Consider the following 24,985-nt stretch of genomic DNA (forward strand, 5'->3'; position numbering starts at 1 on the left):
GCAAATGTCATTATTTGTGGAAAAAAGGATGGATATCAATGATTCATTAATACTAGAATAAATAAAAGACTTTTCCCCCAATCAGGCCAGAAATATACAGCTACATATGGTTAAAATGCTAACTTTTTACTGTTAAGTGTTTATTATTCAAATAATTGTTTTATCATGTTGCAATTATTCAAGTCAGCTTCCCAGACCATATACATTTCTTAAACACATTTTATTCAACATTTAAATTCCAAGAAGACATCATACATCCTTTTATTTTCTGATTTCATGATGAAAATACAATATGGATACACAAATTGAAGCTATAGCAAAAAAATGGAGAATATTGTCTTGGTCATTGTTCATATAGAGACACTTAGGTGGTTTTAATTGTTGTCTAGTTCCATGTGCTATTTACTGACACACACACAGCGACAACGTAGCATTATCAATGTTACAAAGAACAAGACACCTGAGGTCCATTTGCTGATGTGCAAAAGACACACACAATACAAATACACACAACCCAACACCTTTCAGCACAACAATTCTACACACACGCACACGCACGTACATCATAGAAGACCAAGATGAGGCACGACGGGACTTGGCAGGTACATGGAATGTTGTGATAGTCCATCTTAAAACATGTTCAATCTGTGTCATCCTATGAGAGAAGACGAGACCAGGTGTCATTGCTCACATCCATTGGAAGTGTTTGTTTGAATTTGAATGGCGTCTTACCTCCATGGCCTCAGTGTTGTCGGTATCCACCGGCGACTTATCGTGCGTAGCGGAATTCTGGTCACTCTGGAAGACGACAAATTGGCACATGACAAATGATTTTTTCCAAATCATTTCTCTGTCTGCCATTTTCCATTAATCAATAATCTCCTTCAACAATGTCAACAGCAACACTTCCATACATTTTGTGAGAGAAAAATACTTCATTTTCTAAGCAAAAAGGCCATAATCAAGAGAATGGATTTGAAATATTATGGCAATAAAGCCATGAGAATAAACGTTATAACAGTCTGAAAATAGTTGTATCAACATCTAGAAAATTCTTAAGAATAGTCAGTTATTTTTTTAAAAATGTAAATGTAATTATATACATTTATTATAATAAAATATTTTTAAAAAGTCAATTATGTGAATAAAGCTGTAATTTTATGAAAAGATATTTCTAATTGTAATTGCAGTTTGGAAAAAAAGTCAATTTTGTGTGAAAAACTTTGTAAAGATAGTTTAAATATTAAGAGAATACAGCTGTAATTTTACGAGAAAAAGTCATGTTATGCAAAAAGGGTGGGGAAAGATGACACAATTTTCTACGGTAAAATGTAAATTGTATTCTTTTGTGTGGCTTTTTCATAGTCAATCCTTTAGTTCCCCATCGGCGTTACAAGTTGTCTGTCGACACGGTGTCGCTTTTTAATGATCCTCACTGATAAACGGCAACGGTGTCTTAAAAGAAAGATGCCGCTCCGACGGTCAGTCTGCCCATTTGTAGCTCCGTTCCTCCCGCCAGTTGGGCTCGTCATAAGAAGTGGGCTCACATTCCAGGTGGTGTGTCGCGTCCCTCGGGGCGAATAGCCTGATTAAACGCCGCGTCTGTCTCTGTGTTATCGTGATAAAGTAGATTTGCAAGGACAAAAGGACACGTTCCTTGTCACTTCCCGAGAATCTTGGCACTTGATGGTGATGGATTGCAACTCAATGAAGAGATGCTGTCATCGCCAGACAACACGCAACATCAATGAGCAACACGACAACGCAAACGACAGTGAAAATGATGAAGAAGAGGAGGACGAGTGATGACAGATGACTCAAGGTCAAACGGCCATTTTGAGTAGATGTGCACAGGCACAGAATGAAGATGAGTCAACAGGATATGTTAATTCCCTTTGATGGGAACAGATTTGTGGAGAAAGGAAGGTCCATTATTATTATTATTATTATTATTATTATTATTGCTCTGAAGAGTTTGGCTTTGCAGAATTGAAGCTTTCTTTCAATTTTGGGACATGGCTTCTCCCCAAAAAAAACTAAACACAAACTTGAGGAAGACGTTAGCATGGATGACAATATAGCAGAAATCCTATGGGAAATGTTTCACATAACATGAAAAAGTTGCTATTTTACAAAAATGACATTGCAGTAGGGTTGCATGATATTGGGAAAAAAACATACTGCGATATATATATTTATTTTATTTTTTTAACCTGCGATATATATTGCGATCTGAAATAATACAGGATCAGTGTTGGGAAAGTTCATCGTTCCAAAGATGAACTAGTTCAGTTCATACTTCATAATTTAACATTTTTATCCAAGTTTACCGGTCCAAAAACAAACTAATTCATAGTTCTTTTTTTTCAATATGTGGGCTATTACCCTTAAAATACTGACATTTCATTTCCCCCTTGTTGCCAGCCATTCAGTCCACACTAGTAGCTAGCTGCAGCTTTCACCCTACAATCTCAAAAACATGAGGAAAAATTGTTGCTTGAATTGTGTATTTTAAAATGAGGAATTCAAACAAAAACAGGACATTTGTTCTTAATGTGCAGCACAATATGACAGGAACGATGGTGAAAAGACATTACTCTCAGCTCTGGCTGATTATAATTTAGTAACAAGAACTTTTAATAAGGATACAAAAATAAGTTGTAATTGCCAAAAAGCTGTGAAAATTATGACAGTTTTTATTTTATAAACAATTTTGAGTGACACAAGGTCATAATTATGAGTTGTAGTATAGAAAAACATTTTCAAGGAGAACTTGTCATCTTTCCCCCCCAAAAAATTGACCAATTTTTTTTTGTCTTTTTTAAACTAAAATAAATACATTTTAGAACAAGAAAGTCGAAATATGACTTGGTCATTTTTTCCAAAGTATTATTTGAAGCAAATTTTTACAAGGAAAACATTAACAACAAAATGTGTTTCTACGGGAATTTTGACATTCACTTGAGAATAAGAAATTTGTAACTTGATGACTTTTTCCCCCTAATCTTTTTTTGTGTGCGTTTATTTTCAGTGTGGCTCTTGACCCACTTTGTATTTAGCAGGATTATGTTACATTTTGGTGAGGATCTGGATAAAATATAGGTATTGGATTTCCTTTTCAACTTTTCCCTTGAAGTTCGGCCTTGGCTGAGGTCGACGCTACAGTGTTCCAGGTTGTCATATATTCAAGTATTTGTTCTTACTGGTTTGGCGGGATCCTTGACCAATACCGTGGCGGACACGATGTTGCCTGCCCCCGCCGCTGTTTTCTGGGCCACCGTGGTCACCCCGGTAAGCACTGCTCCGCTCACCTGACTCACCCCCTCCACTGTTTTACCGGCGACTGTCGGAAAAGAAGAAAGGAGGGTGTTAAGAGACACTTTTGACGGTAGTATCGCTTTCTCTTTTAAGAACACACAACCACGCCCTTTACTGTCTGCAGTCTTTGTGCGTTTAGTGGCTTTGCACACCCAGCACGTCTTTCTTTGTGTGTAAAAGGCTTTTTTTTTTTTTTTTTTGCATTAGCCTAACAACATGGACCGTGGAACTCCTGCATAGATGCCTCGCAGGAGGGTGATGCCATGGGTGCCTCAGCTTGTTTGTGACAGCCACGCTCCCACTTCCCGGGGGTACGCTCGTGGAAGTACTCTATGGCACCTTCCTGCGAATTTACATCATGTTTATTGTTCGATAGATGGATACCTGTTGTGACTCCATCCTTTGTCATAGTGCCTGAAAGTAGAAGACAAAATAGTGATGGGTGACAATACAGTTTGCGCTTATAAAATATCAATACCATATTTACAAAAAAATACAATCAATAATAAGCTAGTCATAAGTAGATAATCATAGAAAATACGGGACTTTTTTTAGTATTTTAAAAAGTTACTAATATGACTATGGTAAAAGTAAACACTAATATAATATATGTAACATGCAATATGGATATTGTGAAGGAGACAAAAGGCACAAAATAGTTCCGTCACAAAAACGCAAATGTTTTTAAAGGCTACAATACAAATACTGCTAGTGTACCAATGACATTACCAATAAATAAAGATGTACATTTGATATATATTTTTTCAAGTCACGTTTAATATTTGTGTAAAAGTCTCAAAGGATTTCACAGGCCAACATTTGAGGGCATGTGTAAATATAATGAAAGTTAAGTGTAGGTTTTTAAAGGCTACAGTACAAGTACTAGAACTACTGCTTATAATAATAAAAAACATTTAGAAAATGTTGAAAATCTATGGAAAACTTGTGTGTATTTTTAAAGGATTCATTTATTAATATAAATATTGAATTCGTAAATGTGAAAAAGTGAATATTAAACATTTAAATATACCTGTAGTTACATTTTGTTTAAAGGCTACAATATTGCTACTACCACTACTCTGCAAAATTATTTTATGAAAACATTTTAAGTGTAGTTCTAAAATGTTTGAAAGATTATTTGAAATTTAAGCTAAACAAAGGATTTAATAGAAAATACTTTCTTTTTAGTAATTGTTAAAGGCTGTAAGGACTACTGCTGCTCCTAATAATAAGTAACATAAAATGTACTTTTTTTTGTCGGCTTGTCAAGGTTAAAATGAGTCATGGTGTCGAAAAATTAATACAAATATATTTTAAAATATTTTTAAACCAATATATCATTTCAAAGCTGAAAACATTTGAAGACTACGATCTACCACTCATGATACTACCAATGATAAAAAACAACAAAATGAATGTTAAAAATATAGGATGTTAAAATGTTCATCTTTTCAAGGTTAAATGGAGCTCAGTGGCGCGGAAACCTCATTTGAAATCTCCAGGGGGGGGGGGGGGGAAAGAGAGAAAACACCTGGCTACTTGGACTCGAGCAGTCCAGGATTTCATTGAGCGGGATTGAGGGAAGGAGATGCCGAACGAAGTGGGCACCCACCGACGTACAGCACCCCATCTTTGGTCATCTCGGCCGCGCCACTCACTCCCTGCTTGGTCTTCGTCGCCACCGCCGCCGCTCCTTCCTTGGCTTTGTGCAGTCCTTTCTTCAGCGTTTCCATTTTAGTCCTCTCCTAGCACTCTAGCCTTCTTTACAACTATGTCGAAAGTAAAAAAAAAAGGAAAAAGAGGCTCAATCACCGCTGGCGAGATGTCACGAGTGAGAAGAAGTGAGGTGGGCGCACTCACTCAAATACTACGACGACGCCCTACTTTTGACCGCGGATGTAGATCCTTACCACCTGTAGAAGGTTCGAATGTGGGGGGCGACGTTGTTGTTTCCCCCCCCAATATATATATATATATATATTTAATCTATACAACGTTTGGATGCCATTAAAATAACACATACGGTGCCATTTATAAGCATGGATAAATGTTTTTAATATATATCTATAAAATGTCTGTGTCAGGAGAGTCACGCACCTGTTGTGTGTTAACGTCCTCTCTCTCAGTTCCGAGTGGAAACTTCCCCGAAAAACCTGTTCGCTCACTCCAAGACGCAATCCACACACTGTGCGTGTATGCGCCAATGAGCCACTCGTTCCACGCACGCGCGCACACGACGACACGCCTCGTCGCCGGAGGCCGTGATGCTGAGAGAGGATGCGACGCGCGCAAAACAAAACCACTGTCGTGCACTTGGGTTAGGAATAAGTGAACAGCAAAAATGTCTTCCGAGTGATGATGTCGTGACGTGTAATACATCTAGTGATCACAAGATGGCGCCACCGCACACCGAACCGACAGGGCAACGTGTCAATACGTAGTTGGATCTTTAATGATGGGTCATGCCTGGATGGATACTTTATTCACCCACAGGGGAAATTCATATACGTTGTAGTATATAACGACAACAATCAACAGTGATACAAAATAAAAGGACTTTTGAACAAATTTTATACTTTTTCTTAATCCCCTTTTTCTATATAATTTTTTTCCTCATCATTTCTTTTTTTCTGAACACCGCCCCCCAAAAAACTGCTTTAGTTCTCCATTATTTATGTGTTTATTTACGCATTGTTTCCCCCACATTTGACCTTTCATGCCTTTTCACCCTTTTTTTATTTGTCATATTTTTATTCTTCTTTTTTATCTTTACCCTTCTATTTTATTTTTCACAGACCTCTATTGTTTTCTTTACACCCACCCCTTTCCCCTATTTTTTTGTTTTTGTTGTTTTTCTTCTCTTTATCACTTCTATTTTTTTCCTTTATTATTTCACTTTTTCTTAGTTTGTTTTTCTTATTTTTCCCTTCTTCTTGACCCATGTACATAATACATTTTATATAGCACTTCTCAAGTACACATGTACATTTACTTTAATTTAAGAATGTTTTTAAAGACAAAAAAAGAGAGGAAGATTTCACTTAGAACTTTTGCTTGTTGTGAAAAATGGCAACAAGTAATCTTATTTGATCTGGGCGTCATGGCAACCACTGGCTGCTTTTCATTTACACTTACACCAATAACATGCACGCACACACGCTTCACTGGGTCTTTTTATCCCCCAGGATTGCACAATTTGACTCGCGTCTAAATGTAATGTCATTAAAAAGTCCTCGGCCCCCAAACGTCATCATTGACGCGACCAGATGAGGCGCTCCATGCGAGCTCTGACAAACGTGTGCGTGTGTGTTATTGTGCTGTTGACGTTGGAGGCGCTCCAGGCGTGCAGATGGCGCTGCTTTGTGTTTGCAGCTAGCCGCTGCACGCCTCATGGCTCCCTGGCGGCCATGACTAAACCACGTGCACACACACACACAATGGGGCAGTCTTCAAGGGTCAAGAAGGACGTAGAAAAATGTCTGCGGGATGTCAGCACACCACACGTTCTTTTGATGTTAGTCAAAAGGCTTCAAATTCACTTCATTCCTCCAAAGACGTGAACGTAACCACCGTGACGTCAACAGACGCTTTTTGTTTTCGCGCTTGCCACCGTCACACGTCTGCTCTTTTTGCTCTTGACTGAGCAAAGTGACTGACTTTGGTTAAAATAAAAATAAAAAAACCTTAGCTGGCTATATAATGGATCTACTGGATGGAAAAATGTACTTAGAAAATATCAGTAAGCTAAAAAAGTACAAAAATTATATACTAAATTGATACAATTTAAATCAAGAAATATTCTTAGTTAAATATTTTTAACATTTGCATTGTGCTATGTGTATTGATATACTAAATTGACAAAAGGACAAATTCTACTATTTTAGACCAAATAAATGCCCTGTTGTTTGAAACTAAAGTTAATCAAATAAAAATAGGGGGGGGGAAATAATAATAATAATAATAAAATAAAAAATAAAATCATTCAGGTGATTTTTTTTTTGTTTGACTTGTGAGCAAAAACGAGATACGAGCGTTGTATGGCGGCTCGTCTCAAACTCACTTCATTCACAACAAGCAGCAGTTGGGAGATAGCGACCAATTCTTCTTCCAAAAAGGCTTCAAGCTGTTTATTGCCACTTCCAGTTTAAGTGCACTGTAAAAGTAACCTGAAAGCAAAGACAATGATTACCCATCATAACAACCACAGAACTTTGCCTTCAAATCTGCTAGCTTAATACATCATGGGAAATGCCACGGGCTAAAAATAGCATCAATGTGGTCGGCGTTATAACGTTTCAAGCAATTTAGATATTCGGACATGGTGCTGCAACACACGTAGACAGACAATATAACAATATTCACAAGCATATATTCTTTATCTTCTGCGAAAATCAACTAATATTACTTAAGCTTACTGAGTAACAGTAGTTGTGAAATTCTTGTTCGTTTTGTCTCCATGACTGTATTATACTGCCTCCTGGTGGCCAAGTCACATACACCAGAAGGAGCCGCAATGAATTCTTTACATTTTACAGAGTGCAATATTTTAGACTGCTATTTTCCTTATTGGCAGCTGGTTTGTACATCCACCTCAGAGGTTAGGGGTTCAAATACTAAATTTGAGCAATCAAATATGTAAAAATGTAGCTATTTAAACATACACCGAATTGAAAAAAAAGAAGATAAAATAGTTTTTATCCCTAAAAGTCTCCTCAGGTTGGGAGCCCCTGTTCACCAAGTTTGGAATGTCAATTCGCAGTTATATCGTTGCTATGTTGTTCTACTGTAGTTGACAATGCAAACATGGCAGCCAGTAATAATTTGTGTTGTGGAAAACAAATAGTCACGCGAGGAGCCATGACCTCAAGACGAGTGAATCAAAGCTGCTGTTTCTATTTATATCCCTGTCGTGTCGTAAGAAGGAACCTGCTCTCACCTGTATGTCCGCCTGCCTGCTACTACTATAGCAACAACAACAACAACAACAGAAACAAGAAGACGTGCTCCAGGGAAGCCTGAGGACTTCCTGGGAGTCCTCAGGCATGCCGCCTCACACTCGGGCCTGCTGTTTGTCTGCTGGTTGCTGTGGTAACTGTGGGGGTTGTGGGGTGGGGGGATTCCCTTATCTTGCTGACATTGTGGAACCGACGTCACAGTTCAAAGGGCTGCTCTGTAGGAATGAAAAACTGAACACACCTTGCAGTGTTGCCCCTCATCCAGTGTGTGCGTTGTCATGGTGAGCGATGTGTTTGGCTGCAACGCGTGGGAGTTCCGCCGGGGCATGAATGGTCATAATGCTTGAAGCGCTGAGTCAGCGCTTACAGTTAACGTGCTGCACGTTTGTCAAGGAGTTACACGTCGTTCACTGTTGTACACTGGCGGTTCTCTAACTTGTTACGCCAAGTGCCGCATAAAAAAAAAACAAAAAACGTTAGCTCTTCATGTACTACCAACATTAAAATACAGTAGCGCGGAAGTTGTGTTGTGTGTACATCAAATATGATGATACTTCAATCAATGCATGACGGTATATGGTAGCGCTGGATTTAATGCCACATGACCAGCAGGGCCAAGCTGTAAAGACACTCCTCTACTCAGTGCGCCATGGGATTGCAAAAGTCTTTTCAACAGTGGAAATTGAATTGGAATGAGTGGCAACTGAAAATGATCTTAATGGCAGGTTAGTCTGTTACAGGGAACTTCACATAGAAGGGAAACTAACCAACAACATTGCGGAACAATTTGAGCAAAATGACAGACTGTAATTATTACAAAAAAAAAGAAAAAAAAAAAAGCGTTTTCGCACAGAGTAACAAACCAACAGAGTAAGAACAAAATAACAGGCCAATTAATACCTGTTTAAAGATATAAATATAAAATAATACACATCCACGCAGGATGCCGCATCTGAACGGAAAATTAATTAGTACATCCCTGCACACGTCACTTCAGAACGTGGGCAGTTTAAAAGTTAATTATTTTGATGAATAAATATTTGTAATCTAAGATAAGCTTTATTAGTCCCACAATGGGGAAATTTGCATTGTTTCAGCAGCAATTGTGGATATAGGAAATATAAATAGCATGCAAGAGAAGACGTACAAGAAGTACATTGTACAGACATAACCTATCCAATTCAATCTATCAGCAATGGTATTTGTTTGTTTGCAAAATAGAGTGCCGAGTTTGAATTTTGCTGTTTGAGATCTGATTAATCTGCTTTGATTGACTTGAATTATTCTTTTTTTGATTACCAGGGCTGAAAACAGAATTGGCAAAAGGGAATTAATCCATAGACACAGATATTTTGGATGATGGAACATCGAAATCTCATATACTGGTGCTTTGATTCCGGCTGCAACTGTGTCCACCATCACATGGTTGATGTAATAAAAACATTAAAATTCAAATATACTTTAAAAGTGTGTTTGAATACAATTCAATGTGTTGCAAGCCTGTGGGAGGGGTAAAGCTTTTATTTTTTTTTGTTTCAATTAAATGAGTTTTTCTTTGTTGCAAATTTTCACATATTGTGGGTAGGTCTCACACATATTCCCTGCGATAAATGGCAGTTCACTGTATTAAATGAAAGGGGGGGGGGGGGGGGGATAAACTATGTAATAGATCCAAAATTCCTCCGCTAAATATTGCATGGAACAGTTCCACAAAGTTCCTGGAAATGTTCCAACTATTTGCAACTCAAAATGCAACACAGTCTTCAGGTGCTCTGTAGAAAAATATTTTATGACTTTTTTTCATTTGATGTGACATGCCAGGGAAATAAGCATCAGTGGGAAAAAGCTTCCAGAATACATTTGGCAAAGGGGCCAGGTGCTATTGCGTAATGTAGCACGCTAACACACGCTTTGTAAACTGGATATCCACAATGCGGGTGTTTAATAACACCAGGCAGCCCGCCTGACACAGGTGGATGTAATCTGGCTGTCAATCAACGTAATGTCAAAGGAAAAAAAACAAAACGTTAGCGAGCCAAGCAAGTTTGTGTCAAAGGGTTAACCGCTGTGCTCATCCCCCCGCACTCCCCAAAGCCAAAATCCCAACTGGCAGGTGCTTCATCTGACAAATGTTATTCATTTGGCTCCGTTCTCCACGCATGTGAGAAATCTGCTCACTTTGCATCCTTGCAAGCGGTGGAAGTGTTCCAGGCCCAGAGTGCAGCGAGGACACAGTTTGGATGCAAGCATGAAGCAGGGAAAAGCAAGTCGAATGTTGTGAGAGCAACAAGAACGGCTGAATTTCAAGCTGCTGAGTCATGCCGAGGAGGTCCGCTGCTGGTTTTTCTTCTGTAGAACTTGTGAGAAGACCTGGGTTGGGGTTGGCATGAAGCGTTAGGGTTAAAATTGGGGCTTGGGTTGGAGTTAGGATTTAGCTTATACTCAACTCTCTCAACTCCATTTTTATTTGTAGAGCACTTTAAAAAATAAATCTGCAGCTGAAACAAATACATATATAAATACGTGAATAACATTTTCCTTTTTCCTAAAAATATTAACATATAGTCTTCAAAATCATGAAACCAGTCGGTGACATTGTTGGCTGCAGCGCCTCCGCTGTGTCTTTACGTAGACCAAACTGTCACAGTCCTCATGTGGGCAGCCTGCAGTTCCACCAGCGGCCTGTTGGTGGTCTCATGCTGTATGAAATTGTGGTCCCAGTTCCCCAGTGACAAATGAAAAGCCGTATACTTCCTTCACGTTGGCATACAGGAGGTCCAGAATTGTATTCCCTCTCGTTTCACAGGCTACATCACAGGGGTCAAACTGGTGGCCCGGGGGGCCAGATCCGGCACGCCACATCATTTCATGTGGCCCGCGAAAGCAAATGAAAATTGCTCATTGTGTTCTGGTGTAATGCCATTGAGATATTTGCAAGCGTGTTTTTGTTACCAATCCCCCTTTGAACAGAAATGTAATAGTTGAAAAACATGTTTTTATAGGCTTCTGATTTCAAAACTGGCTATTCATCAATGTGCTGTGTATACTGTATGTGATTACAGTATATGAGGTAATCTTTCATTTATATGGGTTCACAGTTGTAGCGGACCGCCGAGGGAAGTCACGAGTACGATGTGGCCCGTGACAAAAATGAGTTTGACACCCCTGGTCTACACACATGTTGTGTGAAGTTGTTAGTAGATGAGAGAGAGGAACATGATTGAAGTCGCCACTGACCAGTATGAGGACGCCGAAAAGGTAATCTCGCAATCACGGCGTGCCTGGCGTCATTCGCCTTGGCTGTTGCGGCTGATGGTTGAATGTAAAACAACACCCGTTAGTTCGTACGTTGGGGAGTAACCTCACATTCCTCATAATGATCAATGGAAGGAAACAATTCAAATCGCCTATCCCGTTCAGTCCTCTCTCTTACTTTACTTCACTTTAGTCCTTCTCCATATCTCCTCTGGGACGCATTCTTCGCCGAGGGAACGTCGAGCGGCTCCGTGTCGGAGGCAAGGCAGACGGCCTTCTTCTCGGCCACCTCAACTTCCTCGTGGTCGTCGGTGAAGCATCGTAAACAAGAGGGGGGGGGGGGGGGGGAAAGTATGATTATGTCAATATTATGTTTTGGGCTTAGGTTAGGTGTTAAGGTTAGGGTTAGGATTTAGTATTTGTGTTGGAGTTAGGTGGCAGTGGTTTGGTGTAACTAAGTAACAAAATAGATAACTAACACATGGACAAACAAAGCTCAAGAGCTCAACATTGGCAGAGGTCTGCTCTCTACTGAGTCACGTTTCTTGGCACTCCCTAAAAACCCTGCAGGAGGCAGAGCAGCACATTCAAATGCAGATGAAGTGTGACGCATTTTTCCTATGGTGATCAACGAGCAATGAATATTCCATGAATCGATTTTGCACCGTGCATGCATATGCCGTCCTCAGGAAGAGAGCCCCCTCGTAGGATGTCCCCACACATCACGTGACCTTTCCCTCTGCGAACAGCATTGAAGGAGGATCATGTTAATATAAGCGCTGAAATATTGATTAAAAAAAATCAACATAATCCTCTGAGCCTCCGGGCGGGGGAAGCACATCAGACGGGGGTCCTACGCTAGGGCTGACCTGCTCAATTAAACATCAAAGAAATTTACCTTGAACCAACTATTAATAATTTACACAGAAATAATCCTATCTTTAAAAAAAAAAAAACGAAACAAAAAAAAAACCCAGTACCTTTCTGGAATATTTACTTTTGCTTGATTTACAACGGTACAGATGAGATTAATGTTTCAAGCTGTGTGGAGTCATTTAAAGATGATTGATGTCCAAACAAGTATTAAAGTAATGAGTTGTCGAGGGAGTGTCATTTGAAATACTTCCACGTTATTAAAGTATTCTTTTGATCCATGTGGCAAACGAACAATTACCGTACCTTAGTCGACCTTGTTTTGTCTTCGAGTGCAGCACCTTGTAGCGTCACGGAAGTAAAATGCATCTGGTTTTTATTTTTTTTATAAACACCAAAGAGCAAAGAACAAAACAAATAAATGGCAAATGCAAATTTTAATTAACAACTACAAAGTCACTGATTATACGATAGTTCAGCAAAACTATACCAGATTTGATCAAATAAAAGAAAATTATACGTATTATACTAAGAACAGAAAATTAAATATGCTTTTTTTTAGCAAAATATTACAAGATTAAAGGGTAATTTTATAAAATTTGAGCAACTATACGTATTCAAGCAAAAGTATTTAATCATTTAATGAAATAAAAAAAAAGAAAAATATACTAAAAATACAAACACAATCTAATACAAATTCACATTTAATAAACTAAAAATAAAGAGAAACTATACACTTAAACTCTATACTGTACTTTGAGGATGAAAATGTGTACAGTAATAAGGTAAATCAAATAAACTAAGGGAAAAAACACTGCACTGAAAAAAAGGAAAAATATACAAAATTTGAGCAAGCAAATACACTGTTTTTGAGAAGAAATACTACATTTAATAACTTAACAACAAGGAAAAATGATACTGAACTTGAATAAATCAAAATACTATAATTTCAAAGACAAAAGGTAACTAAGTGCTTAACTCAAGGTAAAACTTTGAAAGCAAGCGAGGACATAATTTTGGAATCTTTTTCAATCTGCAACTTGCATAATATACAGTACAATCTTCTCCTTTTTAAAACCCTTAATGATGCTTCTTTCTTGGTAAGTGTCATCGAAAAGCCAAACACTCTCTATATTCGTCTGCAGTGGGGCGCAAATATCGTCGGACTCTGATGTCCGTACAAGCGCAAGGCGTGCGCGTGTTTGCCAATTTGGCAGAACGATCTGCGCCAAGCTGGACGCCCCGGCGCAGCGAGTGTGTGTCCTTGGATGTGCACAACAAAGAGACAATATGGTGGCAGAAAGTCGGTCTACACTTATGCCTGCTCTGACCACATCGAAATCCAAACAAAAGCTGGTCCGACCGAATTTTGGTGAATGCGATCGGGTCACGGGCAGACGGATACTGAGGTCCGCGGGCACATTTAAGTCGCCAGCAGTTATCACCAGCTCATTCTGTATTTAATGAGGGTACCCGCTCCCATTGTTTGTTGCCAAATGCAGTGATAATGCTCCACTCACACACAGATTGCTGCAGTCACGCGTCGTCCTCTTGTGCCTGACAGAGATGTCGCCGTCGAGACTCATTGCGTCACATTTAAAGGGATTGAGAGGAGCCGCTTTGATTGGCGGTAAATGAAGGCGGGTGTAAACACAGCCACAGAGGCGCACCCCGGCCACTGTCGGATCCGCTGGGCTGCGCTGGTCTACGAAATTACCAACATCAGTCTACCCCGCCCCTGGCGCACAGATGCGTCACCCGCCTCGCCGGATTTACGCTGGTCACGAAAATAGAAAATCAATCTATCGATGAAGTGTTTTTGTGACGTATGCATGGTGGGTCGAACAAAGTGTGCAACTTTAGTGGTGGATTTTCAAATTCCCTATGTTATGATCTCAGGATTCCACTGTGTGTTACAGAACATATGACGCATCTGTGCTAAGCTAACGTCTGCCTCTTCCCCGACCCTGCTCGTGTTCACTTCCTGTCTCCTGCTTTCACGAGGTCACACACGGTTCGCTTGTGCATTATCTCCAGACTCCCACCCGTCCCGACCTTGTGCTTTGTATCCCAGACCGCCTTCTTCTCGGCCCCCTCAATCAAGGCGGCGCAAGATTTAGAGAGGAGGTAAACAGTCTGGTTTTATGATTGGGCCCCTTCTTACAGCGCGGCCGGATAATTGAAAAGCCCTCAGTGACTATTTTGAGATGCTAGTGGGAACGGGCTCTTTGCTGCATTCACCCCAAACGCGCAAGGCCACTTTTTTTCCGTAACAAATACGCAGGACACAAAACAAACAGCAGCCGTCTCTCAGCCGTCAATCAGGCAAGCAAATAAGACGCGTCGTGCCGGCTTCTTGTGTGCGTTTTGCAAACAGGTTTTTCCACTCTGGGCAGCTGCCACCGCCACAAAAACCCCAAATTACCGCTATTTGACTGTGAGTTTAAAGTTTAAACAAACACAAATATCAGCAGTGAGTGCCTTTGGGGCGCATGTGTGGACTGGTGGGACTTACGCCACGCTTTCCTTGCCACTTTAAAGATAATATTAAAAGTTGAGGAGTAGACCGGACACAGGTGTGAGTATAAAGAGTTCGATGGAAATCACAGTGTCAGAAGCAGTGTTATTGCATCTATAGTGGACATACTGTGTACAGCCAATGACGAAAATTCTTTTGCGTCCCACTAGAGAGACTACGCATACCACATTTCAGTTCATTTTTGAAGGACACCTGGAAATGTTAGCTCCAACCCAAAATGGGAGACTTCCTGTATCATTTCAGGCCTGGCTTCTTGAGACTTTTTTTTATGTTTACTCATGGTAGACGCACCTACCAAATTTAATGTTCCTGGGTCAAATTGGCTTTGGCGGCTGAATTTTCAAAAAAGTTGGCAAGTGAGCCAAACATCTGCAAAATGCGTCACTTTCTGAATATGAGAAAGAGTCTTTCTCATATCTTTCGCACATATTCATATTGTCAGCTTATTAAGTAAGGTATTTTGGAGTGAACATTGAAGCTGCTTAAAACAAGACAGTATATCTGCTGGCATATTAGGGAAAAATGTATTGAACTATATAGAATTTCTGTTAGGTTGCATGGGATGTTTTCTTTTCTTTTTTTTCAATCCATCCATCCATTGTCCGCAGCGCTTTATCCTCACGCAGGTCGTGGGCGCGCTGGAGCCTATCCCAGCCATCTTCGGGGGAGAGGCGGGGTACACCCTGAAGTGGTCGCCAGCCAATCATAGGGCACATAGAAACAAAAAACCATTCGCGCACACATTCACCCCTACGGGCAATTGAGAGTCTTCAATCAACCTACCACTCATGTTTTTGGGATTCGGGAGGAAACTGGAGTGTCTGGAGAAATCGGGGCAACGGCGAGAACATGCAAACTCCACACAGGCGGGCCGGGATTTGAACCCTGGTCCTTAGAACTGTGAGGCAGACGTGCTAACCAGTCGCCGCAATCCAAACAGATGACAAAATTGATGAAAAATATACATGGTGAAATGTAGCTCCATGCCACTGAAGTCTCCCAAACAAGTGTCCCTGCTTAAGCATTTCCATGCAGTTTGCCACTAAAGGTTTCGCCTAAAAACTCTTCTAGGTCAGTGTGGGGTACCCGGACCCATCAGCTGGGGTCAGTAGCTTGTAGGTACAAAAAAAGCAGTAGTTACCAGTGCACTTTCAGCTGCTGATTGAACGGGACAAACATTCCAACACACAAATACAAAATGAAAACGCTCAATGGAGCAAGGACAAGACGCTAACGCTAACTAACCGTGGCTCATGACATCACTCACTATATAGGCCACGCCTCAAAATGAAGACAATTTGCAATTTTGGTATTTTAGCAAGAAACATGAAGTCGACGCACATGCGTTGCTTTCGCGGGCTACATAAAATGATGTGGTGGGCCGGATCTGGCCCCTGGGCCTTGATTTTGACACCTGTGCTGTACGGGGTCCCTGCCCCCAAAAAGGTCAAGAACCCCTGTTCTCGGCTATTATTCTGTTCCAATTACTAAAACAAACTCCCCGGCGAGGGAAGCAGGAGAAGAAGAATATCAGGTGAAGTTGGACCGTTGTGTCAAGATTGGAACGTTTCAAATCAATACACATGCCTTACGCAACTCCAAATCAAAGTGGGTGTCCGGGAACCCAACACCGCTTGCGTTAACACTGAAAATATGCAAGTTTCATTACACCCAATTATGACAGATATATTCCCGCACAGATGTAAGTAGGCGCTCGGGCCCTAGCAATTATTGCAATTGCACGTTGGACGTAGACCAAGAGCTAGTGTGGCTAGCGTGGATACATATCTGCACGACACCACGCGGGCCAGCTGCAAACCATCTCGCCGCTTTGTGTGACGTCGGAGTAAATGACAGAGCGTGTGACAGACAGCATCCAGCGTGCACACGAGTGGGGCTGCACCAGAGGGACGCTCCTGCGAAATTCATTGCGGTTCTTCCCGGTGGGCGCTTTGAGGAGCGCGTGGATGTTAAATTCAGACCAAATCATGGCATCGATGCTGTCCAATGACGTGCATGCCACTCCAAATTTTGCCTTGTGAGATTTCATCCCTTAATAAGAAAAAACAGCAAACATATGTTTTCTTTGTCTTTTGGCAAAAAGCCACAACACTTGGAAATACATGCTTTTAAAAGGACAGTTTCTTGTTTTGTGTTTGAAAGACAACATTATTTATTATATTTCGGATAAAAAAGAAGAAAACCACAACATTTGGAGATACATGCTTTCCGTGGGACCATTTTTTACTTACTATCTAAAGCAAAAAATTCCTCAGTTTGCACAAAAAGAATTAAGAACACCCTCATAAAATTTGGAGATTCCTTCTTTTCATAAGTATGTTTTGTATCAAAGAAAATATACTATATATATTTGAGTCACGTTTCATATAAAAAGAAGACTTGAAGACAACAAGACAATAATATTATTGAATGATTACTTTTTTTTTTTTTTACAGGGCTGTTTATTTATTTATTTATTTGGGATCCGAAAAACAACACAATATTTTCATTCAACTTTGGGAAAAAAAAAAACATTTGGAGACACATAATTCTTTTTTAAATCAATTTTGTATCCAAAAACCCCAACAAGACAGTAATATATTTATTTTGTATTTTGGATAAAAAGAAAAAAATTACCTTTGTGTAGGACAGTTTTTTTATTTGTATATGTTAAAAAAAATAAAATCAAAACATATATATATATATATATATATGTATATATATATATATAAAATCCATCATGTTTGAAACTCCCAAAATTTGGATATACAGTACATGCGTTCTGTAGGATGGTTTAATTTTTATCCGAGTTCTTTTTTGTGGTTTGGATAAAAAGAAAAAGAAACTCACAAATTTGGGGATGCATGCTTTTTTTTCTGGGCTCCAGAGTTTGAATGTTTTCCCAATGTTTGCATGGGTTTTCTCCAGGTACTCCAGCTTCCTCCCGTATTCCCAAAACATCCATGTTAGGTTAACGGAAAACTCTAAAATCCAATTTGTCCGTAGGTGTGAATGTGAGTATGAATGGGGGTTTGTTCATACAGTATATGCCCTGCGATTGGCTGACGACCAGTTCAGCATGTTCACAATGGAAGGATGGATGGATGGATGCTTACATACAGTACAGTACATACATTTATTTATTTTTTATTGTATAAACAAAATTATTAGATTAGATAATTATTGGACAGAATTAATAAAAGCCACACATAAACATGGGGAAACAAGAAAACTCCACACAGATGTTAAAGCGTCTCCATTTTTATTTTTAAAGTTTTTTTTTTTTTTAATTGATGTTCTGATAAAACATTTTGGAAGATATATGCTTTTCACTGGACAGCGAAAGTAGGGCATAGAAAAAAAACATGGCTGTTTTCTAAAAAGCTCGTCTCTCTAAAATGTTTTTTTGTATCCAACCGAAAGACAAATCATTTATTTTTATTTTTTTAAATTTACCTGACTTAAAAATGTGAATATATATTCTTTTTATATGAACACAATGAAAACAGCAAACTGGTCAACAAAGGCAACCTTCGGGAAATATTCGCATCAACGCGAACAAATGCAGCAGTTTTATCAGAACGTGACAGGGTTGCTCACTATTGAACTTAAGAGACTTCTAATGGGCGTGACAGACAAAACCATCCATCCATCCATTTTCTGGGCCGCTTCTCCTCACAAGGGTCGCGGGAGTGCCGGAGCCCATCCCAGCTATCATCGGGCAGGAGGCGGGGTACACCCTGAACTGGTTGCCAGCCAATCGCAGACAGACAAAACCATTATCACATTTTTCTAAAACCAGTTTCTTTTAGCTGATTCAACAAAAATGTTTGGGTACTCAGGAATAAAAAAAAAGTGCGTTGTTAAAAAAAAAAAAAAAAAAAAAAAAAAAAGCTACTTTCTAGCACTAAAGCTTCCGTGCTAGCTCAGTATGTTGACGAGCCGCCGCGTTTCCGATGACTAAAAGTCGTGCAGATGAGCTGCCAGCAAGCGTGTTTGCACATTTCAAGGTCAGCCACAATCATTACATGTGATTCCAGAAAAAGATCAGAAGGAGCAGACAGCAGGAAAAGACTCCTCATGAAAGAGTGGGAAAAAAGAGGGATGCTTGTTTGGCTTGTGTTTCGAGGCGTCCTGAAACTCCTCGCAGTGATCTTTCTCATTACAAACAATGAAAGGCACGCTTAAGTCTTTCAGAGCTAATTCTTTTTTATATTGTTTAGCTTTGAACACAAATAGCAGCCATGATGCACAAAGACTGCGCAGCATGACCACAATGACGACTTTGTTCAGCGTTCGCGTCAACCAGCCGACATTAAAGCGACTGAATGCAACGCAGAGCTGCTTTGCGACAGCCGCCGTTTTATGACTCATGATGGGATTTCAACGTTATTGAATAAGCTCATACAAATCCCTGCTTTTTTCATGTCTAGACGATTTTTTTTACTATTGTGATTGCTCGTGACTAATGAAGATTTTATTGCAAACGCTGTTGTTTTCGCAAATTTTCTGTCATTCCTTGTGTTGCAGCCAGACAGCTAAAGAAACCACAAAAAAACTTGACAATGTCTCCTGGAGTACTATTAGCTTCATTTCAGACGTAAACAGCTGTAGCCGAGACCTTTAGTCAGCAGCTTTCACTGCTGATGTAACAGCAAAGTGGCGCTCTACAATTATTTCAAATATGTATACCAGCATATATGTTTAACCCTCAGGCCTGGTTGGATTTTACTACCTTTTGAGCTTGTGCATTGCCATGTATAGATATAGTCTGTTATTTTTAAGATTATTATTATTATTTTTTTTTGTGCTTATTTTACTGCATAAGAATAATTTACTCCCGCTGACCTGAACTGAAACAATGAGCAAAATCTGTCGTGGTCAGGGGGTGTGCCGCCAGATATACCCCAAAAGGTTTATAAAGAGAAGCTTGCCAATTGCTCATCTGTAACGACTTGGGCTACGGAGCCCGACAGTCATAGTTGAAGTCCCAATGTGGACATCATGTAAAAATGCCAAGTAGTTGTTGGAGAGATGCTCGTTTGCCTCCTGGCTGCTGTTGAGGTGCCCTTGAGCAAGGCACCGTCCCCACCGCCGAGCTCCCTTTGCGCGCCCCTTTCCCTCTGACGTCTCTCCTTGCATGCCTGCATGTGTGCCGTTTGCTTCTATGTGTGTGGTGTGCAACACAAAATATACATTTTATACAGCAGACTGTCAAATGAATTTATAATTGTATATATATTATATTTATCATAAGTATAATAACTTAAAATAAGAAACAAAAATCAAATAAAGAAAACTGAGAACCAAACCTTCATCATCGGGTTTGTAGAAGGCATTTTCTCACAGGTATGTATAATGTGATTGCTTGAGTTGTCTTTGAGTATCGCAATTTAGCAAAGCGTAATAGCTAGCCTGCTGGCTAACAGCACGCTATCCCTTTCACCGTCTAAAGAGCACGTCTGTGACATTAATTGGAACTACAGAAAAAGCAGGTAATTAGCCAGTCCATCAATAAAAATGTTGTTCAATGTCTGAATTTCCACCACATCTACTTTACTGTTGAATTGTAAATTATGGTAAATTCTGTCTCCCTCCAAAGCAATTCAGCTCACGTGACATCATATTTTAGATGGACACTTTCAACATTCAAACTACGGCAGTAGAGAAAAAGGCTCAAGTCATCATTCAAGCTATTTACCCTGTTTTTTCAATCGCTTTGCCATGCTCAAATGCCATTAAAGGGTTATTTTACTGGTGGTGCCATCAGAGAAAGCTACGACTTTGCCACCCGTAAGTACACCTAACCTTATGGTGAAATGTCCTATACAGTATATTGCCATTCAAAATACTGTTCAAAATAAATGGTAGTAAATAAAAAATAAGGCTAAGAATAGGCCCAAAATAGTGGTTCAACTTTAGGAAAACGTGGATGCTAGCTCGCTAGCAAGCTACTTTTCTCATTAGTACACTGCATGTCAGCATTTCGCCAAAGAATTGACTGTTGAAAAGGAGTTCCTTTGTGTTCGAGTCTTTATATAAGTTTGGGTTAGGAAGACAAAATTAGTTAACGTGTTAGCTAACTAGCCTTTGTTTTAAATTAGTTCAGTATTCATTTGTGCTTTGCGACATTTGAGCCATCCTTGACGTGCGTAGCCTACATAATATTCTGCCTCTGGTTATTGTTTGTATTACTTGCTGTTTCCAGAAGTTAGCTGTAGTTAGCTACAGTGGGTACAGAAAGTATTCTGACCCCATTAAAGTTTACACTCTTTGTTATATTGCAGCCATTTGTTAAAATGATTTAAGTTTATTCCCCCCCCCCCCCCCCATAAATGTATACACAGCACCCCATATTGACAGAAAACACGGAATTGTTGAAATTTTTACAGATTTATTAAAAAAGAAAAACTGAACTATCACACAGCCATAAGTATTCAGACCCTTTGCTGTGACACTCACATATTTAACTCGGGTGCTGTGCATTTCTTCTGATCATCCTTGAGATTGTGCTACACCTTCATTGGAGTCCCGCTGTGTTTGATTATACTGATTGGACTTGATTAGGAAAGCCACACACCTGTCTATATAAGACCTTACAGCACACAGTGCATGCCAGAGAAAATGAGAATCATTAGGTCAAAGGAACTGCCTGAAGAGCTCAGAGACAGAATTGTGCCAAGGCACAGCAATTCTGCTGCACTTAAGGTTCCTAAGATCACAGTAGACTCCATAATCCTTACATGGAAGACGTTTGGGACGAACAGAACCCTTCCTAGAGCTGGGGCGAGAAGAGCCTTGGTGAGAGAGGTAAAGAAGAACCCAAAGATCACTGTGGCTGAGCTCCAGAGATGCAGTCGGAAGATGGGAGAAAGTTCTAGAGAGTCAACCATCACTGCAGTCCTCCACCAGTCAGGGTTTTATGGCAGAGTGGGCCGATGGAAGCCTCTCCTCAGTGCAAGACAGATGAAAGCCCGCATGGAGTTTGCTAAAAAAAACACCTGAAGGACGCCAAGATGGTGTGAAATAAGATTCTCTGGTCTGATGAGACCAAGATAGAAATTGTCCAACACGACAATGACCCTAAGCAGACAGCTAAAATAACGAAGGAGTGGCTTCAGAACAACTCTGTGACTGTTCTTTAATGGCCCAGCCAGAGCCCTGACTTAAACCCAATTGAGCATCTCTGGAGAGACCTGAAAATGGCTGTCCACCAACGTTCACCATCCAACCTGACAGAACTGGAGAGGATCTGCAAGGAAGAATGGCAGAGGATCCCCAAATCCAGGTGTGAAACACTTGATGCATCATTCCCAAAAAGACTTATGGCTGTATCAGCTCAAAACGGTGCTTCTACTAAATACCGAGCAAAGGGTCTGAATACTTGTGGCTGTGTGATATTTCAGTTTTTCTTTTTTAATAAATCTGCAAAAATTTCAACAATTCCATTTTTTTTCTGTCGATATGGGGTGCTGTGTGTACATTAAAGAGGGGTAAAAAAGAACATAAAATGATTTTAGCAAATGGCTGCAATAAAACAAAGAGTGAAAAATGTAAGGTGTTCTGAATACTTTCCGTACCCACTGTATGTACGCTATTCTGTCATTGCGATGTATATGCAGAATGGAAACAAGAACCAAATAAAAAAAACAAAAAGGGAAGATGATAGGCTGACCTGATCAAGTTACACTTTTTGCCACCTTTCCTCTGTATATTACTATTCCTCTTGCCAATACTTTGTTTACATTTGTTTTTAACCCTCAGACGTTAACCGGCTGCTCTGCACTTCACAGCTGGTGGTGGTAGTGTCCAGAAGTGGGGGACGTTCAGGTTTTTCTTTGCGATTTCCCGGGGAACAACTGTCATTTTCCATGGCCAAGAGGTAAACAACAGGTTTTATATACAAGATGCCCTGAGGCCTGCTTAGCTAAATAGCATACGGTAGATTGGATGACCCAACAAATAGCATTGTTTGTTGTTGCGTGATGGCCCAATTTGGGCCTTCAGGCCTTTACTAACACACATAAATGTAGCAACTTGGTCAACATGCTAGTATGATATGATATACTGCCGCAAAAGTTGAATATTTTGGAATCACTATGTGGCTGGATAGAGAAAAGTAATAGCACCCGTAATTAACGAGACACACATTTTGGTTTTGTTTGCGTGCTAGTCTTTTAAAAAACAACGGCTCCTTTAAAATTTATGTTGACTGTTGAGCCTTGTTTAACTTCCAAAAATATGCTGCAGAAAAAGTCTTAATATTTTCAAATCCATATTTGTTTGGATAGAGAAAACTAATAGCACTCCCATTCCAAATGAGATGCACATTTTGTCCTTTCATGCAAACTATGTTGAGGAATGGTGACTCTAATTAAATAAAATTGTAACAAAGTAATAATGTTAAGCACTTGTCTAAATGTAGATGTTGTTTATGGGGGAACTAAACCCCCCAAACTTTAAAGCAACATTTTGTTGCATGTGCCAGCACTAGTCAAAACATGGTACTCTGATTACTATTGTATTTTTGGAATAAGAATCTAACATTATAATTAATCAATGGTGCCTTGTTGGGCAAAATCAAGTGACGACAAAGCGCCAGTCGAGAGTTACTGTACTTGCTATAACTGCGCTCCATTGAACTGTGTTGGCTGACAAATTACAGAGAGCGATGGATTTTGGAGGTTCTATGGTATTGGTTTGTCCCCACGTCTTTTATTTTTTACGCATTATTAACCAAGTTCAAGGGGTGAAAATAGCTTGAGAAGAAATCGGTTAATGCTCTTGAATGCTCCACTGCCCGAGAAGTAAATGGTAAAATGGCAAATGGACTTCTCTTATATAGCGCTTAAAACTTTGTAGGGCACAATATGCTGCAGAAAAAGTAGAATATTTTGAAATCACTCCATGGTTGGAGAGAAGAAACGAAGAAAGTAAATGCACTCATCACAAACAAGACACATTTTGTCCTTGATCACATGCTCATCTGTGGAGAAATGACAGGCTATATTAAAACCCATCTAAATTGTTTAACTTCCTGCTTGGGTATGATATCCATCCAGCCATTCTCTACACCGTTTACCCTATTCAGGGTCACGGGAGCCTATCCCAGTTTACTTCAGGTGAAAGGCAGACTACACCATGAACTGGTCACCAGTCAGTCACAGGGCACTTATAGAGAAAGACAACCATTCAGGCCCACATTGACACCATTGAACCCACACTGCCTGCACCAAAGTCAAGCGAATGTACCACTACACCATCAGCAACTTGGATGTGATAAGCTTCAGAAAAAGAAGAAAATATTTTGGGATAAATAAGTGTAATAGGACACCCATCCCGACTTGTCTAAATGTACTGTAGATGCCTGTTTAAATTCATGTTAAAAAAAGTCAAATATTTCAGAATCAATGTGTTTTGGCCAAAGAAGAGTAATAGCACACCCATCCTGAATGAGACACACATTTTCTTATTTGATTCCAAGCTAATCTGTTGAGAATGAGAACACTAATAATAATAATAAAAAAGTTTGGCATTCAGCACTTGTCCATATGTAGATGCTTGTTTAATGTCCTGTTAGGATATGACATGTTGCCGAAAAAAAGTCAAATATTTTGAAATCAATACATTTTTGGAGTGGACACAGAAATGTAATAGCACACCCCGTCCCAAATTAGACACACATTTTGTCCTGTTATTGCATGATAATGTTTCAAAATGACAACTCTTTTAAAAACATTCAGCAATAAGCTCTTTTTTTAAGAACCATCAATTGGTAGAAATGTGACTCAAAGTGTTCGTTGTGAATGGTTTGACTGACATTTAATCCTGGCAATTCTTTCTAATGATGATCGTTTGTCTATGCACCCCCTCAGGAAACGATCAACTGTGCAAATATTTTTACTGGAAGCTAACTAAAGTATTTCTGCATTTCCCCCCCCCCCGATATGTTTTGCCGGGGTTCTCTGTGCGGCAACGTAGCCCTATCTAAGCTATATTCATTCACTTTGAACCAACTCAGTGCCTAAAACAAACATGATGTACT

General features: G+C 39.7%; 1 protein-coding gene and 1 long non-coding RNA gene across 7 annotated transcripts in view; both read right to left on the reverse strand.

The window, feature by feature from the left end:
* Positions 1–201: 201 nt before the first annotated feature.
* Positions 202–5,605, reverse strand: LOC133465060 (alpha-synuclein-like). 4 transcript variants are annotated; one of them, XM_061747457.1, is made up of 7 exons: positions 5,416–5,586; positions 5,179–5,231; positions 4,931–5,087; positions 3,703–3,732; positions 3,204–3,343; positions 733–798; positions 202–655 (listed from the first exon to the last, which is right to left on the reverse strand). In XM_061747457.1, exons 3-7 carry the CDS (start codon positions 5,049–5,051, stop codon positions 641–643), a joined length of 372 nt encoding a protein of 123 aa, XP_061603441.1. In that variant the 5' UTR covers positions 5,052–5,087; positions 5,179–5,231; positions 5,416–5,586; the 3' UTR covers positions 202–640. The 4 variants fall into 4 exon arrangements, with proteins under 4 accessions (XP_061603441.1, XP_061603439.1, XP_061603440.1 ...); XM_061747455.1 differs by lacking the exon at positions 5,179–5,231 and having other exon boundaries at positions 5,416–5,581; XM_061747456.1 differs by lacking the exon at positions 5,416–5,586 and having other exon boundaries at positions 5,179–5,389.
* A 1,770-nt stretch (positions 5,606–7,375) lies between these two features.
* Positions 7,376–24,985, reverse strand: part of LOC133464997 (uncharacterized) — a 31,435-nt gene continuing 13,825 nt past the window's right edge. The window contains exons 1-3 of one of the 3 annotated variants that reach the window (XR_009784526.1): positions 11,707–12,865; positions 11,511–11,582; positions 7,376–7,484 (exon numbers count right to left, since the gene is read on the reverse strand). This is a non-coding gene — a long non-coding RNA (uncharacterized LOC133464997). Of the gene's footprint in view, positions 7,485–11,099; positions 11,583–11,706; positions 12,866–24,985 lie in introns of those variants that run through there. The other 2 variants (XR_009784525.1, XR_009784524.1) reach the window with 2 other exon arrangements.

The sequence above is a fragment of the Phyllopteryx taeniolatus genome, chromosome 15 (assembly GCF_024500385.1).
Source record: "Phyllopteryx taeniolatus isolate TA_2022b chromosome 15, UOR_Ptae_1.2, whole genome shotgun sequence".
Classification (NCBI taxonomy): Eukaryota; Metazoa; Chordata; class Actinopteri; order Syngnathiformes; family Syngnathidae; genus Phyllopteryx; species Phyllopteryx taeniolatus.